The following is a 20,073-nucleotide window of genomic DNA, read 5'->3' on the forward strand; positions in this document are numbered from 1 at the left end:
GGAAGTATACTAACGGAATAACTATTCATAGGTAAATCAGCCATTTGTTATAAATCGTAATCAGTGTGTCACTGGGAGGAACTGGCTAACATGTTCGTGCACAGATTTTTTTTTTCTCATGATAAAGGACCACTATGACAGCATGTTATAAGAATCAAGTGCTCAACATTCAGAGTTTCGATCCATGAATTGATTGATTTACTTATTAATCACATTTATATCCCACATTAAACATGAATTAGGTTAGAACCTGGGAGCATGTAAAATGTTTTGTTTTGTTTTTTTGCCCTGAGCCTAGATCAAAACAGAAAGATGGTTTGTGGGAACGTGCTCCTTTTCTTTTGGGAAATGCAATGGTATATTATAAAAATGCACTTAATGTTATTACTACTATTTTAAATATAAATATTCAATAATGAGGGCTGAACTACCTTTATACACAACACCAGAGTCAGTCTAAACATGCCAACATTTTCCAGTTTTCAAGTCTGATTGTAAAAGACATTTGAATATCATTAAAACAACTTAAAAAGTTATACTGAAATTAAATTGAAGTAAAATTAAACTCTCCTTTCATTGGGGCACATAGAATCATATCTTCACTTCATCTGCTTGTAGAATTTTACATTTTAGACAGACAAGTGGATTATTCTATTTTGAGCATGTTTCAGGGCCAAGTGGTTTTATAAGTGAAAATAAATATTTTGTTGAATGCACATCTCTTTTGTTTAAACATAACTAAATGGGCTATAAACCCTTAATGCAGGCCATTGGTTTTCTTATATTTTGTGCTTCTGCTGGATTATACTGTGCCAAAACTAAAAATTCTTTGATCAGGTCAATAAGAAGCTCGTTGCAATTTTTTTTGCTTTTTCTAGCTTCAAATGGACATAAATTGAGAAAAGAACTAAAAAATTGCTTTCTGCTTTATCAGCAAGCAAAGTCTCTAAACGTGAAGGGGCCGAGAATATATAAGAATTAGCAGCCTATGTGATTAGACACTTACTTAAGATGCCTCCAAAGCCAAAGTTTTGTGCTTTAGCTGCAAGAAAGTCCTTGAGTCAATTTAGGTACATCTGGAAACATCATTATTCCCCAACCACAAAAAAAAAAAAAGATTTTTCTAAGGAAAATAAGCTTTTAAAAATGCAGACATCTTCTGTTCCACTGTCTGATATAAAACTAACAAAGGTACCCTTTTGGTTATAAGATCCTGAGAGGATACAAGAAATTGAGGGCCCTGATTACTAAGCCACGCTAGCATTTTTAGCGCACACTAAAGGCATATGGGAACTCTAGCATTTAGCATGTGCTAAAAACGCTAGCACACCTTAGTAAACAGGGCCCCCGAAACTTTAAAAAAAAAAAATTTTAAGTCACTCCTTCCTGCATAAATTACTGAGCTTTGTTGTAAATGATTATTAATAACCAATCTACTGAAAATTGTAATATTGCCCTTAGATAGAAAGTCCAGTCAAAAAATTGGCCACTCAGTTTTAGCTGAAACCGAAGATGAAAATTAAACTGGCCTCTCCCACAAGACCAAAAAGTGCCCCTTCCAGACCCACCCCACCAGTGGAAACCCCCTCCTGAACCCAACCCTCAGTAGAAGCCCCCTCCTAGATCTACTGTCATTCGTAAGTAGTAGACCCAAGCGCAATACCCACTTGCTCCTGCGCTCAGCTGACTTCTGCTTCAAAATGGTTTTCGGGACTGCAGCTGAAATTCATGGCAGTCATTTTGAGATTGGAACCAGCAGAACTGTCATTATCGAATGCATGCTTAGTGCATATCATCGTGGTGCTTTCTTGAATCATTCATCTCATATTGTAAGCCACACTGAACCCGCAAAAAGGTGGGAAAATGTGGGATACAAATGCAATAAATAAATAAATCTACCCCTTTATTTTCATTTATTATAATTTATATTCCACCCTTATTCAGCACCAACTACTTTTGTATATACGTTGAATGCAGCTGGTCCAGGCTTACAAGATGGTATTTTTAAACAACGTCCATGCCCGATTTAGTGTCCTAACCTTTGCAGCTGACCCTTTTAGCTTCTTTTTAACCATTTTCCTCATTTTATTAGTCACCCCTTTTGAAAATGAAATGCTGCTACAGTAGATTTCCTGTGTGGCTTCATTCTTTGCAGTAGCTTAAACTTGATCATGTTATGATCACCGTTTCCCAGCGGACCCAACACCGTTACAACTTGCACTATGCCCTGCACTCCACCAAGGACTAGATCTAAAATGGCTCCCCTTCTTGATGGTTCCTGGACCAGTTGCTCCAAGGAGCAGTCAGTCATTTATTACGTTTAGGAATTTTATCTCCCTGGCACTCCCCCAATGTAACATTTATCCAGTCAATATTGGGGTAATTGAAAACACCCATTATTATACTGTTACCCAATTTGCTAGCTTTTCTAATTTCTGTAAACATTTCTTCATCTGTCTGTTCACTCTGTCCTGGTGGATGGTAGTACAGCTCTATAAGAATACTCCTTCCCTTCACACAAAGAATTTCTATCCATAACAATTCCATACTGCTATCTGTTTCATGTGTAATGTTTATTTGTTTGACTCACTTCCCTCTTTAACATATAGTACAACTCCCCCTTCCAATCTAATCCCCACTATCATTACGATATAATTTGTACCATTAAAACAGTGTCTCATTGATTGTCTTCCTTCCACCAAGTCTCTGAGATGTCTACTACATCTATCATTTAGTACTACATACTCCTGCATTTAAAGTCTACATTGTAAATTTTTGCTTTCATCTTACAAGTGTATGCAACACATGGCTTTTTTTCTTTATAAGAAATACAAAGAAAGTATGAATAGAATACTAGAATATGGGTAAAAAGAAAAACAGAGAATGATTTTATCATTTAAAAGCAGAGAGCCAGTGGCCTAAAGGCTAGTGATATGCAGTGCTATATGTGACTGTCTCTGGTGACCAAAGTAGTGGATCCAAAATGTTGAAAATGGACAATTTTTCATGTCATGGGTCCATAAGCAGTCAGAAAAAGTTAAGAGTTAAAGAAGTTGATTATTTCACATACAAGGGTGGGATCTGGGCCACTATATTACAAATAGTTTGCTCTAATAATTCATTAACACCTCATTTTTGTTTCTTGTAACTATGGTTATGTCTCGCACAACTCTGCACAATGTAAACCATAACCAAGTTGTAACAAATGTATTTCTATTATTTATATCTTATTGTAAGCCACACTGAGCCCGCAAAAAGGTGGGAAAATGTGGGATACAAATGCAATAAATAAAAAATACATAAATGGTCACATACTTCCATTTCCTGTGCCCCCAATGCCTCCTATAAAGTAACATCTAATTTGTACGGATGTACTATATTGGTAGGCACAATCATGTTACAGACAAACCATAAATTCTTTAGCAAGTTTTTATTATATAAAATTATGCATACCAGTAAAAAATAAACATTCAAATCATTATATATTTGAGCACCATAATGTAACTGAAAAGGACAAAGCAGTAGGTAAAGTATGTTGTCATTGTATAATGTAAAAAGCATGCTCCCTGCCAAGAGATCCGTTTTCGTCCACAGCCCACGCGACTCAAAACTGGTCCCATCTCCTCAAACTCAACTATCCTTTTTACTTTCTTTACAGAAGGAATGCACCCAAAAAGGAAAAGTAGCTAGGTAATAGATGAAATAGATTGCAAGTGGTCAGGGCTCTGTGGCTAGCAGCAGCATGGACTAGAGTAACTGGGTACACCAGATTGGCACATTTAAAGACGTCCTACTAACATTTTCAGCTCTAAAACCTCTGCTTTGCCCTCCAGCATTGGCAGCACTACCCAGGCTCAGACCTGGCATTTTCTCTCCTCAATCACAATATATTGTTTACCAAAAAGGGACTTTGAAGTGTCTAACGCTCCCTTTTTGGGGGTTCCTTACTATTTATGCTCTGTTTTACATGATGTATTGGAACACAGAATGAAAATGGAGCGGCATTCAGGAGTTGAGCTATTAAGAAAATAACATACTTTTCTTGATTGTAGATATCCTAATATGAATACCTTTGTGTACCAGTGCTCTAAGCACCATAGGAAAATGCTAAATACTAAGGCACGAGATTTGTTTAAAAAGACCTTGGCAATCCCCTATGCAAAGGAGGGAGGAACACATTGCTACCCACAGTCACTAAAATAAAACAGATTATATAAGCTGAAATACAACAGTATTAAAAATGTCTCGCAAATGGTTATGGACAGCAAAAACCTCAGAAGCCTGGGGGCTTCATTATGGCTACTGGATTTTTTGAAGTGTACATAGAAAAATATATTGCTCATTATCTGTAATCTACCAAAGTTACAAACAAATGTCAAAATTCAAGTAACTATGACTCAGAGTTCATGAAACCTGGATTCCACTTGTTTTCTAAATACTGCCACACACTGCATAGCATTTCTTCCACCTTCCTCTCCTGCTCAAGCCCCTTTGCCTTCCTTTCTTGACTGAAAGGAGTCCAACCATGGAAAGGTTCCAAGTTCCCTTCTAAAAGAAGCTGATCCCTGCTGAAAAAATGGTATGTTTTAATACATGGTGTCAACAAAATTCAGCTAATCTGATTTTAGGGAATATTGTATGACAAGATGGGTCACCACAGTAGGTACCACTAATATAAAATCTGAAACTGTAAGCAGCATGCAGCTGATGTGCTGCTCCTCAGTCTGAGAAGCCGTCTGTTAGCTACAAGTCTTCTGTGTTAGCCTTTGGAGTTATAAATGATCTTTTGTTACTTCATTTTTTCCTGGTAGTACAGTAGGAGAGCTGTGACTGCGCAGGAGCAGAGATGGGGGGGGGGGGGGGAAACCACACTGAAGAGAGAAGGCGATGTCCTGAGAACACTCACGCATGTGCTGAAAAGGCAAAAGGCTTTACTACAGGTAAGGAAGAGCTCTGGCACGAAGGATCCATCAAATGACACCATCATGAAGCGTGTCTGCATCTGCCCTGCTTGTCTATGGAGGAAACCCCAGGCTCAGGCCCAGCTAGAAGCTCAAATGAACTATTAAGTCCCCCCCCCCCACCCCCCCAAAAAAAGAAAGAAATACAAAGGCTCTGAAAGAGAATCTGTTTTTAAAAAAAGGAACTTGAGAAAATAAAAAGTTAGGAAACTTGATCTGCAATACTGTAAGTAAATACATTTCTCCTAACATACTAAGAAATGTTACAATCTCTGCAGTTTTTATTTAATCCCAAAATGGCAATATGTTAAATGAGAAGCCAGACCTGGCCAAACCCACACTGAACTAAAAATGCCTTAATACTTTCTGGAGCTGGGTTTATCACACCTCACTAATACTGACGACAGATGCATAAAATGCACACCGATTACGCCTATTAAAAATAATACAATAGAAAACTGAGTACCCAAATGTAGTGTTAAAAGTATTTAAGAGGTCTGTACAGATTCTTGCGCCTTTTAGAAAAGCAAAAAATGTGCAAAATGATTGGCGTTTTGTATCCAAAATTTGAAGCCTCCGATGACTTGCTGAGCTGCAAGATTAGCAGCTGGGGGCATGTAGGGATCCCAGCTGACCAGCTGCTAACATTAGAATATCCTTCTTCTCCTTGTGATAGCGCAATTCCTTGCCAGCGAGCCGTGCTTCATCGAGCTCCCGTTCTGTTGATGCCAGTTCCCTGGTCAGGGTGCCTGGCATGTCCTGCTCACGATTCACCCAGTCCATGGCCATCTGATTTCTCATGTCATCATCCAAAGCACGATGTGAGTAATGAGCCAACACTTCCTGTTGAAGGAGAGGAGACCAGATGTTAGAAATCAGTGTAGGACTTGCCTGCAGAAAACTGGATTCTTTGCTAGATATATCTGATAAAATTAAACATCTTATAGGGAATGCGCTTTCCAGGAACAACTGAAAACAGGATCTATTGTGGATCCAGAAAGCCGATGCACAGCACCTTTGGTAAAGTTATGTTAGCCAAACCTACTGAGAACTACAATTTCTAAATATGGTTGCTGAGAGCACAAGCTACAACTTGGCCTTTCGTATTACACATCATACACTGTGGATATCTATTTTTTGGTATCTACTAGTTATTTGTGACCGGACAGTGGCCAGTTCAGAAATCGGATGCGGAGCAAGAGGGACCTTTGTCTTGCTCAGCTTGGCTTATGTTTCAGACACAGAAAAGCTGAAATGCCAAGGCTTTAAATACAGTCAGTTGCTTGTAGGAATGTATAATATTACACAAAAAGTAGAAGAATTACTCCTCCTGTCTCCACCCCAAAGACATAGATTCATGTTGACCACTGCCAAATGTGACATACCCAGTGTGGGACCTCCACGATAAAGAGCTTTAAAACGTTGCAAAAACTAAAATTCTAAAAAGTCATCACTAGAGCTAATAGCCTATTTTACTAGTCGACCGAATACGAATAATGACAATTATTATTTGACCAAATACAAATAATGGGCATTGAGCTTTAACATAAATAATAAAAAAAGCAATGTGAAATTAGAGATCAAGTGTTTATTTCAGTAGGATTTAGCACAGTAGAGCCCCAGATTATTCGTATTTAAATCATTATTCGGCCGAATCTAATATGAATATTTGGTACAGCCCTAGTCATCATGTTAGCTATACGCTTGTGTGGCTCCATCACTAGGGCTAGTTTTCCATTTTCCACCATTCTGCAAGCTGTAACTCGCACCTGTCGAGAGCATTGCCTCTCTCTCATAGCCTTAAGGCTGCCATTCCAGTGCAACAGCTGGAAAACAGTCATCAGTTCCTAGAAGGAAAAGAAAGCATTAGGTCACGAAAGGAAGCAAAGGGGAGGGGGGAGAAGCACACATCAGATTAAATGTTAAAAACCAGCACAAATATTTCACAACTCATTTCTTTTTGCCACTTCAGTTTATTTAATAGCATTTCACGGAAAAGAATTCTGCAGGTCTGACTCGTGTCCAACATTGAGTAGGCAGGATTTTATATGCTGCCATTTTGAAATAAAGTCCTAGGTATGTTCATGAGACAAGGTAACCAAATTCTAACAGGTTTACGCTCTCCTCATTTCAAAGTTTTCTTTTAACAAAAGAGTAATCTTTTGCAATAAAAAGGACACTATTCAGCATCAAAACAATCCCAAAGGAAAAAAAAACGATTAAATGTAGTAATCAGCCTCATATAAGCATTGGAAACAAAACAAAGAAACACTAGTTATCCATTCCCACTCTCACCCAATTGCTAATTTAATCAACGTAATAACCTGAGCAGGCAGATAAAACAGAATAGCTGCCGGAATAGGCTACTAGTTCTCTCCATCCACTTCAACCCTGGCAAGTGCATGTATATCAGAGTACAATACAAAAACCCAACGCTCACACCCCCAAGAGAATTCTGCTCATAAATGTAGTATAATTTAAGAGTTCAAAGGCATAAAAAAAACTACCCCAAATAATCTTAGTTCCCAAGTCATTCCTATTATTCCCTATATCCCAGCCTTTTTGCATCTGCTCCAATTTAGCATTATGTCCAGTCTATGGCTTAACTGACAGATCATGGTTTTGGATCCTGCAGAGGTTCTGAAGTGCTCCCCCTGTCTCCTTTCTTAGTGATCTGCTCTCATGAGCAAAACAATGATGGTTTTATGATTCAACCATGTTTGAAGCAAGGTCTGTGACACTGATGTAAGAAACATAGAAAATGACAAAAGATAAAGATTATGGCCCACTCAAACCAACTACTAATCTTTACTACCCTTTCCTCTCCCTTAGAGATCCTCTTTGCTTGTCCCATGCCTTCTTAAATTCCGATACAATCCTCGTCACCACCACTTTCATTGGGACACACTTCTGTGAAGTATTTCGTTAGATTACTCCCGAGTCTGATCCCTTTCACCTTCATCCTATGACCCCTCATTCCAGAGGCCCACCCCCTATGCCTTCATACTACAGAGATATTTAAAATGTCTATCATTTCTCCCAATTTCTTCTAAAAGTATACAAGTTTAGATCTTTAAGCCTGATCCATACACTTTATGATGAAAACCACTGACTTTTGCCAACTACCCTCAGGATAAACTCCATCCTGTTTATATTTTTTTTGAAGGTGTACACAGTACTCTAAACGTAGTCACAACAGAGACTTAACCACTCTTTTCCATATGCACCAAGCAGGATACTGGGCTAGATGGACTACTGGTCTGACCCAGTATGGCTATTCTTATGGCTTTTGCAGTCACCTTAAGATCCTTAGATAAGAGCAGGACTTGAAGGTGATATCTTTTGTGCCCAGTATTTCACTCTTATGGCAGTGGGTCCCAAACCTGTCTGCATGCAAATCTCTCATGAATATTCATTGTAGATATCCTGAAAACTTGAGGCTGGGGGATTGCACCTACTTTCCTTGTGTTTTACTTTGTTCTGTTTAAAGTATTTGGTTTAATTATTTTATTGCGTTTTATAGTTTGATTGTAAACTGCTGATTGACTGAAGAATGTTTAATCATTCTGTACCATCCCCTTGGGTTTCTGCATCCCAAGTGCATGACCCTACATTTTTTAGCATTAAATCTTAGCTGCCAAATTCCAGACCATTCTTCAAGCTTCACTAGATCCTCCTCATGTTATCTACACCAACAGGGGCATCTACCCTACTGGTGGCTTTGGTATCATCTGCAAAGAGACATAACCTTACCATACAACACTTCTACAATACCATTTACAAAAATATTAAAAGAACCGGACCAAGAACTGATCCCTGTGGCACATCATTGGCAATGCCCTTTTCCTCAGAAGTGAGTTCCGTTTACCACTACCCTTTGTCGCCTTCCACTAATGGGCCCTAAAGTGAATGACTGGATTAGAAACTGGTACACTGTCAAAAAGCAGTTAGCGAACTCAGACAAAAGGGAGCTATATCCTGCCTCAAAAGATGACAGATGGGAAAATTTTAGTAACCACAGGTTATGAACGACGGATCTCTAATTAGAGCTAAGTTGTGGAAGAGAGAAACAGCAAACCTCCAACTCTGAGAATACCTGGAACTCCAGCATTGACTTTCCTTTATTTGATTCCAGCATGAAGCGGAAAGCACCAATTCCGGTGTTTGGATTATCAGCTTCTTCTCTGTTACCCTGAAATAAGCATGACAAAAATAAGTGATTCTATTCCAATCCTTCCATAGTATAGATGTGTGTACCTGGGCTGTCTGTGTCTCTCTTCAACTTAGAGAAGGGAGAGGGGTAGTAATTCCCCAACAGCTGTGTGTCACTGTACCCAAGTTTCTATGCTGCAGAAGCACGGGCCATTTTATTGTAGAGGAGCTTGATTTCTCTGAAACCTCTAGTCTGATTATGACCTATTTTTAAACCATCTAGGTGGTTAACATAAAAAGTCTAGAAGGGTGTACAGGGGGTTGAGGGAAATGGAAGAGAGGAAGATGTAGTAGTAGTAGACAGAGAAAGAGTAATGGAGAAGTACGGTCACTGTGTGGTTGAGGGGCAGGTTTGCTGAAAAAGCCAGGTTTTTAGTAATTAAAGTTGGGGTAGGAGGGTTCCTGCTGGAGGGAAAGAGGCAATGAGTTCCAGAGTTTGGGACCAATATAGCAGAATGCAGAACCACGAGAAGAATCTTGTCAGAGTACCAACAGCAGGGATAACAGTAAGAGACTGCTGAGAGGCGTGTAGAGAGAATGTTGGTAGATAAGGTGTCAAGAAACATCTAAGGTAGGGGCCCTTTTACTAAGGTGTGCCTAAAAGTGGCCTGCGCTGATGTAGGTGTGTGTTTTGGACGCACACAGGTCTGTTTGCTCAGTGTGCCTGGAAAAAATGCGCTTTTTTCTGCCGGAAAATGGACGTGCAGCAACATTAAAACCAGCGCCATGTCCATTTTCAGGCTGAGATCTTACCACCACCCATTGACTTAGCGGTAAGGTCTCACACGCTAACCGGGCACGTAAACTGCTAATTACCGCCGGGCAGGCGCCACAAAGTAGAAAACATTTTCTACCGCATGTTTTGGGCGTGCATCGAAAATGGAATTACCACCCAGGGCTCGCGGTAGCTGGGCAATAGTGCCAATTTGACACGTGTTGGACAAGTGAAGGCACCTACACACCTTAGTAAAAAGGGCCCTGTAATCTGGTGCTGAGGGAAGATGCCCCTTAAAAGATAAGGATTAGCTGCTAGATAGTCATTTGACCCCTTTCAACTTCTATGCCACACCATCTTTTTATTCTTTCCAACGTAACAGAAACTGGTAGGCTTAATAGATTCTCTAAAAGCAATTTTGGGTCTGATAATAGGGATGATCTGGTAAATCTGTAGCAGTGCTGCTTTCTACAACTGACTTTTTTTTTTTTGTAATGTCAGGAACAGATGTGTGAGCTAAGACAGAGGTAAATACTGCATGGTTTCCAAAATCAAGCATGCATCAAAGTACAAAGTTACAGAGAAGTTAACAGTGCCAGGAAAGAAACAGAACAGAATTGTAGCATTTCAAAATTTAAATACTTTTTTTTTAGGTGAAACACAAACATAAAAATAAAAAAGTGACCCAGAGTAACCTTTCTGGAAACAAGGGACATCTGTTAGAACCCAAAGTTAAAGCACATAGAAAGGGACCTTCTAAACAGAAAGGTTAGAAACACACACTTGTAATATATTCCATGGCACCACAAAGTTCTCCATAAAGATTTCCAGATGAGGCATATCCCACACATGCAGGGGAGGCAGGCAAAGACGCTTAGTTTGTAACTGTCAGAACACTTAGATCTTACATTAAAGGTAGCCAAGGCCTCCAAGACACTCCTCTCTATGAATTCATCAGTGATTCTGCGCGACGGATGTTCGTTAAAGACGGAGTTCATTAGAGCTATTTTTGCTGCACTTCTCCTAGCTTCTGCTTTGGTAGGACAGAACTGGTGAAAAACAACCCAGAAGAAAGGGCTGGATGAAACTAATTTGTCATGTGCTGTTCAACACTTATCACATCAAGTGACTATTAGCTGCGTGGATTGCGTGGTGTTGGAACTCAGTTTTACCAGACATCTTGAAGACATAAAATGCTAATTGTGTACCACAGGAGGCCAAAACCAAGCTGAATGCAAATGAGAAAACAGCTAAAAATCAGCACATACTGCCAGGGATAAGGAAAATGGGAACAAAATTAATACAACACGCCAGAACTCAATTGCCTGGCCATAAAAAGGAATTCTCATTCTCCAAAGCAGTATGGCTGTTCAACCGATATATTTCACTTTTGAATAACTACATAAATCAAGAACTGATAGTGGGCTGTACAGTAAAGCCCAGGCCAAAAGGGACAGGTTGAGTCAGTCTTGGTTTTACCTCCCTTTTATGCACAATCCCTGCTTCTCTTAAAGAGATCAAAACTACATTCCAGCCCTAGACTTGACATGAACTGAAATGTTATAATTTTTTTAAACCTAATTATTTCTTCAAATGGAGGGTAATTGTGCCTACTTTCCCTGAGGTAATCGTATAAAGGCACCTAGGCGCAGAGTGGAGTGGCCTAGTGGTTAGGGTGGTGGACTCTGGTCCTGGGGAACTGAGGAACTGAGTTCGATTCCCACTTCAGGCACAGGCAGCTCCTTGTGACTCTGGGCAAGTCACTTAACCCTCCATTGCCCCATGTAAGCCGCATTGAGCCTGCCATGAGTGGGAAAGCGCAGGGTACAAATGTAACAAAAATAAAATAGATACTATTGGAGATTCTACATGGAATGTTGCTATTCCACTAGCAACATTCCATGTAGAAGGCTGCGCAGGCTTCTGTTTCTGTGAGTCTGACGTCCTGCACGTACGTGCAGGACGTCAGACTCACGGAAGCAGAAGCTTGCGCGGCCACATTGCTGATCTGCAAGGGCCGACTTCTACATGGAATGTTGCTAATGGAATAGCAACATTCCATGTAGAATCTCAAATAGTAGCAACAGTAGAGGAGTGGCCTAGTGGTTAGGGTGGTGGACTTTGGTCCTGGGGAACTGAGGAACTGAGCTCAATTCAGGCACAGGCAGCTCCTTGTGACTCTGGGCAAGTCACTTAACCCTCCGTTGCCCCATGTAAGCCGCATTGAGCCTGCCATGAGTGGGAAAGCGCAGGGTACAAATGTAACAAAAATAAAATAGATACTATTGGAGATTCTACATGGAATGTTGTTATTCCACTAGCAACATTCCATGTAGAAGGCAGGACGTCAGACTCACAGAAGCAGAAGCCTGCGCGGCCACATTGGTGATCTGCAAGGGCCGACTTCTACATGGAATGTTGCTAGTGGAATAGCAACATTCCATGTAGAATCTCAAATAGTAGCAACAGTGGAGGAGTGGCCTAGTGGTTAGGGTGGTGGACTTTGGTCCTGGGGAACTGAGTTCGATTCCCGCTTCAGGCACAGGCAGCTCCTTGTGACTCTGGGCAAGTCACTTAACCCTCCATTGCCCCATGTAAGCCACATTGAGCCTGCCATGAGTGGGAAAGCACAGGGTACAAATGAAACAAAAATAAAATATGACTTTTTACAAAATGAGTGCAACATATACCCCAGGGAAAGTAGGCACATATTCATACCTGCTCCATCATCATAGTTAACTATGCAAGGAACAACAGCTGTATATACATATATTACAAGGTATCTGCATAAGTACAACCCAGAACACCTGCGCATACCGGGGTGAGGGATTTTATAAAGTTGTAAATGCACAAACTGATACCTTTTTCAGAGGTGTACATTTGGGCATCAGCATTTGTAGATGAGCTATCAGTAGCACAGTTCTTTAGAAGCCATGTGAACTTTCACGCCACCCGTGTGTAGGTGTTTCTGGGCAGTAGTTTGTACCTAGGTTATTTTACAATGTACTTAAGCACACAGTTGCATCTTCTTCAAACCAGGTGTGGATTTGCACGCTATTCGTGACAGCCCTGAGACCCCATTTTATAAACACTTCAGAACACCTCAGCACAGCTACTTTGTTCTGCCAGTTGGAAGGACCATATCACCCCTTTACTTCAAAAGCTCCACTGGCTCTCCATTCATTTCAGGAGTCAGAACAAAATCCTTATGCTAGCTTTTAAGATGATCCATAAACCTAGACCTCACCACCAGTACTACCCACACTCTAATCCTTTCCCCACATCTTTTACTATTATCCCACTCTATATGTTTCTCTGTGACACATTGGACCATACTTTGTAACTTACTTTGTATTGTATCTGTGATACTTTGTAAGCCGCACTGAACCTGCTATCGAGCGGTAAAGAGCGGGGTATAAATGCTACAAATAAATAAATAATGGGGTATTTGACTTCACTTACCATCCCTCATGTCCATGAACATAACTTGTGTCCTCTGAATGATTTTAGATTGGTTCTTCCCACATGAAGAGCCTTCTATTTTATGGCACCATTTTTATGGAACAGTTTGCTATGTGATATCAGATTAGAACTATCTCTGAGAAAACTTACTAAGGTCTTGGAAATTGGAGCTACTTTCTTTCTCAAGTTCCCTTGTAAACATTTGGTTACTTATCATTGTGTTTTTTGATTCTTGTCAAGTAGAGGAATTTTTGAAGGCTAAGATAGTACCAGAACAGTCAGAGTGAGTGTATTATTTCTTTTGCTCCGGGTTGAGAATGTATAATAGCGTACTAGGTATAATATTTGCCTGCTAGACAGTGATTTTTCTTTTGTTATTGTAATTTGCTTTCCTATGCTGGTCCCTTAACAGATTATGTGGTCTATTTTTGATTGTTTATTCTAATTGTTTGCTTTGTGGCATTTTCAAGTATTATCTTTATGTTATACATGTTTAAAAATGCAAATTAAAAAAAAAAAAAGAAAAGAATGTTCTAAAGCTTGTGTTCCTGTGCCTATGCTCAGATTCTGGGGGTTGTCCTGGAGGTGAGGCTGTACTCAGTAATCAGATTCACTGTTATTTACTGTTAATCAGGAGTGAGCTCTTGTTATGAATGTTTGAATGTGGTCTTTCCCATCATAGAATGGTGCCCTTAGCATTGTTGAATTTTTTTTAATGTACTTCATTTTGATTTACTCATTAAAAAATATGATTCATAAAGTTTTAATAAACATTTTCTGGGCACCTGCATCCCTTTGAGCAACGTAAAACATTGTTATACACACCCAAGTCCCATACAGAATTACCCCTTTAATGACAAAAACTTGCAAAGATTCCACAGCACACACAAACGCTTTGAACTGTGTAAATTAAGTTTCACACACAGAAATCTGTATAGCAAAGTACAGTACATTAAACATGGCCATTTATTGACAGTGCACCAATACCATTAAAGCTCAATGTCTGCCATATGACCCATTGTATAAAACCAGCTTCGTTAGTCAATTTTAAAAATATATAGTCTTATAGCTTTACATTTAGAAAACATCTGTTCGAACATTCATGCCTTCCTTACCTGGAAGCTACCGAAACAGCTTCCTCCTGGCAAGGTGACAAAGCAGATGTAAGGAGGACTGTTGGAAGGAACCATCTCATAGACAACAAGGGCACCATTCTTCAGGTCAGCACCACGGGTCTGTTTCATCTGCCAGAACTCCTGAAGTGCCTCTACCACATTTACTGGGAATAGAAAGCATAAGAAGATTAAAGTCCACTATACCTACTTCCACTTAGAAAGAAAATAAATTAGACAATGCTCTCAAAAGAGGGTAGAGCCAAGGGAACTGCAAAACTAACAAAAATTTTGCATGCAATACGAGATGAGTACATAAAACTGAACTTTGCATAAAAACCAAACTTGTCATAGGGATGTGCAAGATTTAAATCTTATTTTAGTAAAAATGCTGAACATTTTTATATGTAGCTGTTAGACTTCAAAATTTGATTATTGGTTTTCCCAGCTGAACTGCTGTTCCATGCAAGATGCCACAGTGCTGCATTAGTGCTCCCCCCCCCCACCCCATTTCCTCTTCAGGTTGCATTGCAGTTTATCATCAACAAGTATTTATTGATTACTCCTACCAATTCATAACCCTTAAGAGGCACACGTAACCTAGAAGCCATAACCTACTTGCATGCATAAGCTTGCATAGGGCCCCACTTACTAAGCTGCGCTAGAGGCGTGTTAGCGTTTATTTACACACATTAACCATGTAGATGCCTATAATATTCCTATGAGCGTCTACACAGTTGCGCTAAAAATGCTAGCGCACCTTAGTAAACAGGGCCAATAGTATCTAGAGTCCTTATGGATTTCCCCAGAAATTGTACTTGGCCACAGACCCCGGATGTCTGGCATTTCCCTCGCTTCTCTTTCAACTAAAAGGTGCCTCTCTCAGGCTCTTGAATTCAACTAAATCACCTCACCTGGCAGAGTGCTCCTCCATGAAGAAATTCTGACTATACTCCTGATTTTACCCTCTTGAAGCCTCATACCATGATCTCTCGTACAATGCGACATTTGTCACTACCGTCTCAAAATACTGCATGAGCATTATCCACGTATTTCATGATCAACTCACATTATCAAGAGAGAATAAATTATCCATGTGCTGACACACTAGGTCTAAATGAGCTTCCATACATTTGCCAACCTGAATGGGTGTGTACATTGGTTCCTATTGGGAAGACTCATTACTGCAGCCTCGTAAAGATTGCTTTCACTGTTCATTTGGATAATCCATAAGTCAAACTACACAATTAAAGCTTGCATGGAGCAGAATGATATGGATCTAGCTAGTTACAAAATATATGTTGATGCAGTCCCCACGCCCCTGGGAATGCCTCTGCTCAACTGGCAATTTTCAGATACTTATACACAGTGCATATTTTCTAGCAAAAAAGGTGCTGGTACTCAAATACTAAGCCACCCTTCAGGGGTGGGGTGATCACTGAGGGACCCACCTCACTAAAGCCAGGTCCCCTGCAACCAGTTGCAGAATCTATGACAAGGCAGAATTGGTGTGTAGCACCTGAGCTCTTTCATTAAAACTTGGGGTCCATGGGTCAATTTTAGCAGACAACGGAAAAGGTGTCAGTACTCAGTACCTCCAAGTACCCCCTCAAAAAAAGCCCTGCTTATACACTAAAAGTCTCTGAAAACTGCACATGAAGAAAGCAAACTATCACTACATTATACATATTAAAACTATTGTACTTTACATTTAAGCTACTATAAAATGGGGGAAGAAGTAAATCTCAACATTTTAAATACCTAATTCTGTACTATATAGGAAGAGGCTCTGCTTCAACATGCACGTGAAATATTTTAAACATCCAAGAAGCAGTAGCTTGGACTCTAAATTATAGCTCAAAAGGCTAAAATTTGAATCCACAAACTAGTTTGGAAAAGCCTGTTAAAGCAGAACACTATGTGCCCCCCCCCCCCCCCCCACTATAACACTGTACTCCTTCCCATTATAACTCCACTGATACTCCATGGCTAAAGTGAAGCCAGACATAACTATAGACAAAATGAGTTGCATGTAAATTGGCATCTCATTTGTTGTTTCCTTTGGGTCTTTTCCAGCACACTACGTTTTATCTTTTGCTTCAAAAGGGGGATTATACAAATCCCAGCAAATAATTTTTCCTTAATATTCTGCATATTTGCAGAACAGAGCTAATTTATTCAAACAAAAGTAAAATAAACTTTTTTTGTATTTTCCAGGCTAAGGTACAAAAGTCTTTCCAAACATAAAGCTCTGGACACTAGTAAGGACAAGCAGAACTAGACTGGATTAATCAAGTGACAGCATTTTTTCTACTTGCATTAAAAAAAAAAAATACACCACACACACAGTATGACAGCAAACAAAACCTGCCAGAATTGTATCTGCCCAGTTTGCCACCTACTGCAATCCCAAAGAGCCTAGTTACTTTTCATTTTCCACTTCTAAAGAAATCTTTTGCCTACCACCTTCATTGGATGGCTGCTGCATCCATCAGATACAAACCTTAGACTAAGTCCTCTTGGGCAGGGAAATTTTTTTACTATCCCGTGAATTTGCTGAGAAGGGCAAGCAATCAAATCTAAAATACAAACCCAGCATCTTGTTTACAAAAAAGCTTTACGTACCAACAGAATTGTATAATTATGTATTTTAAACAACTGTAACATTTCAATCCCTATTCTTTACTTCTGAAAAAGATAAATTTCTGGTAACCACACTGACCCAAATGAAAACTGCAGCATTTGTGTGCAGAGATATCTTTAAGATCACAAAGATGCCCTATATACAATATCTTCTTATCTTTCAGCATTAGAAGGTACACAAATTCCAGTATTTTCCAAAGGGAAGCAAATTTGCTGTATGCAAAACCATAAACAAGTCTTCTAGAAGAAGTTATCCTCCTGCAAAAAACTGACGTCAATCACGGATGTGAGCACCAAGTGTCAAACATGCCCACAACAGAAACTAAATGTGGCACATCAACAGTACACATAACATTATATATATTTTTTTATTTATTAGGATTTACTTACCACCTTTTTGAAGGAATTCACTCAAGGCGGTGTACAGTAAGAATAGATCAAACATGAGCAATAGGCAATTACTGCAGTAAAAATATTTTAACAATACAAAGTATGGCATGGTATACTATTTACTACTTATATAGTAAACATGAATTAACAGAAGCCAGTAAACATCTTCAGACAGGAGACTGCAAAGCATTCATAAAGAATTTTCAAAACCATCTACCTCAACAATGAAATTACATGAGTAAGCCAGCCCGTTTAAAAGCTGCCCTTCTTTGCCAAAGTAAGAGAACAAATATAGCACACATTAAAGAAATCCATCTTAAGCTGAGCAAAGAAAACTGTGCACAAACTTGGATTTTAAGACACATCTAGCCATGCTTTTCCACTCACATAGTGACTTTTAGCATGCATACTTCATGCTGTTAGGAGCTCTTTTACTAAAGCTTAGCATGCACTAACAGATATTATTAGCATGTGCTAAGTACCCTTAGGTATAAAATAGGATATTTTGCATGAGCTAAGTTTTAGTAAAAAGGCCCCATAGTTTTCCCACAGAAAATTGGCTGTAAGGTACATGTGCTCAAAATTATCTATGGCATACAAGGCTTTACATTATCCATGTGAACAGTTTTCACACTCTACAAACTTGACCAAAAACATGTGTGCTTTAAATAAAGCAAAAACTACATGCATAGTTTTGCTTTGAAACTTGCCATGAGTGTACACAGTCACTTGAACCAGCTCACTATGGAAGTAGGATTTTGATGGGAAAAAAATTTACTGGCACACTATTTCCTCTGATCTAAGCATGTCATTTCTCAGTGTAGCTAAAGTAGGCACAGTTTCTTAACCACATTAAAGAAGAGCAATTAATGCCCATATAAACCACTTTTGAAAATTGTTCTCTAGAGGGCCACCACACAGCACACCTCCAAATCCTGAAACATTCTTGTGTCTTCGGAAATTAAGAAGATCCAATCAAGGGTATTAAAAAAAAAAAAAAGAGTAATGCCAGCAGGAAGTGCCCGCATTGTGAACTTTTCCTAAGTATACAATCTACAATCTATCTCATTTTGTATACATATTAACTGCCTTCATGAAAAGATGTATATGTGCATAGTATACATGAGCCGGTTTGGTTGCACCCACAGAAAGGTGGCATATCAAATCTATGATCCCATAAATAACATAGTAACATAACATAGTTGATGACGGCAGAAAAAGACCTGCACGGTCCACCCAGTCTGCCCAACAAGATAAATACACATATACAAATAAAGCTGCATAGTTTCTCAAAGATTAACTTAGCATACAAAATAAATACAATCTTGATCAAGAGCAAAAAATATCTGCCCCCAAAATGTTAAATTTAGTGCCAACCATTTTTGGCCCCACACAGCAACAGCAACCACCACCCAGGCACATGGGAGGGCAGAAGAAAACCAAACTTTGGCCCTTCTCCACAAGGTAAAAGATTGATCACAAGCGAGATACAACTGTCAAATTTTTATTCTATTTTATTCCTTGTAGGTGGGGTTTCTTTTTTCAATTGTGATCCTCCTTGGTTACTTAAAATGGAATATATAACCCATAACTGTAAGAGCATCCATCTGAGATCTTTTACTATTTACTACTACTACTTGACATTTCTAAAGCGCTACTAGGGTTACGCAGCACTGTACAATTTAACATAGAAGGACAGTCCCTGCTCAAAGGAGCTTACAATCTAAAGGACAAAAAGTGTAGTTAATCAAGATTGTGGCAGTCTAGATTTCCTGGATAGATGTACAATGGTTAGGTGCCAAAGGCAACATTGAAGAGGTGGGCTTTGAGCAAGGATTTGAAGATGGGCAGGGAGGGGGCCTGGCGTTGGGGCTCAGGAAGTTTATTCCAGGCATAGGGTGAGGCGAGGCAGAATGATCTTGCTGGGCACGTGCATTTTTCATTCTGTAACAGCGATATCCGTATAAGGTTTTGTTTTTCTTTTTTTTAAATAAGCAGCGACTCAACCCTCCGGTACTCACCGCGGCCGTAGCCCTGCGTATGTTTGGCGAAGCTGCGCACCACCGCTTCCACCGCCTCCCGCAGTACAACCGGGTTCCCGGGACTGCCGAAGCCCCCCGGCGGCGGAGGCGGCTGCTGTTGCTGCGGCGGCGGTGGGGGATGTGGGGGAGGCGCGGGGGGAGGGGGCGTTGAGGTCTTTCCCGTCACACCGGGCCTCATGGAGCGCAGGCTGCCCGTGCTCGCTCCAACTCCCGGCTGCAGCCGCAAAGGCCGCACCGACTCCATCCTACCAGCCCCAGGCGAAAAAGAACGGAGACGAGCGCGAGAGAGTGCACCCGCGCACCGAACGAAATAACGGAATTCGACGGCCCAGCTGTCACTCAGTCCGCTCGACCCTGGGCGTGGCTCTCCCGACGGACCAATCGGCGGCGCCAAGAGGGAGAGGGGCAGGACGACACGCGCGGGGGAGGAGAAGAATGATTGGCTTTTATCAAGGCGCCTTTTCAAGTAGCCTGTTGCTCAAACACACTTGATAGTGGAGGGGTGGGTGGGGCCAACTTGTCAATCATTCTCTAGT

The 20,073-nt window shown here is 40.2% G+C and overlaps 1 protein-coding gene across 1 annotated transcript; it reads right to left on the reverse strand.

The window, feature by feature from the left end:
* Positions 1 to 3,586: 3,586 nt before the first annotated feature.
* LIX1L (limb and CNS expressed 1 like) lies at positions 3,587 to 19,907 on the reverse strand. Its single transcript, XM_030187184.1, has 6 exons — positions 19,517 to 19,907; positions 14,466 to 14,629; positions 10,797 to 10,937; positions 9,058 to 9,153; positions 6,731 to 6,808; positions 3,587 to 5,804 (listed from the first exon to the last, which is right to left on the reverse strand). The coding sequence occupies exons 1-6, from the start codon at positions 19,779 to 19,781 to the stop codon at positions 5,562 to 5,564; spliced, it is 987 nt and encodes a 328-aa protein (XP_030043044.1). The 5' UTR covers positions 19,782 to 19,907; the 3' UTR covers positions 3,587 to 5,561.
* Between the last annotated feature and the right edge of the window lie 166 nt (positions 19,908 to 20,073).

This window comes from Microcaecilia unicolor, chromosome 14 (genome assembly GCF_901765095.1).
Source record: "Microcaecilia unicolor chromosome 14, aMicUni1.1, whole genome shotgun sequence".
In the NCBI taxonomy this organism is placed as follows: domain Eukaryota; kingdom Metazoa; phylum Chordata; class Amphibia; order Gymnophiona; family Siphonopidae; genus Microcaecilia; species Microcaecilia unicolor.

What these genes read in the sequence shown, in the direction of transcription:
- LIX1L (XM_030187184.1), bottom strand. Translation starts at nt 19,781, where the DNA reads ATGGAGTCGGTGCGGCCTTTGCGGCTGCAGCCGGGAGTTGGAGCGAGC. An exon ending in GCTGTTTCGGTAGCTTCCAG is followed by an intron (nt 10,938 to 14,465) that starts GTAAGGAAGGCA and finishes GTTTTTCACCAG; the next exon opens with TTCTGTCCTACCAAAGCAGA. An exon ending in AGTCAATGCTGGAGTTCCAG is followed by an intron (nt 6,809 to 9,057) that starts GTATTCTCAGAG and finishes TTTTCCTTCTAG; the next exon opens with GAACTGATGACTGTTTTCCA.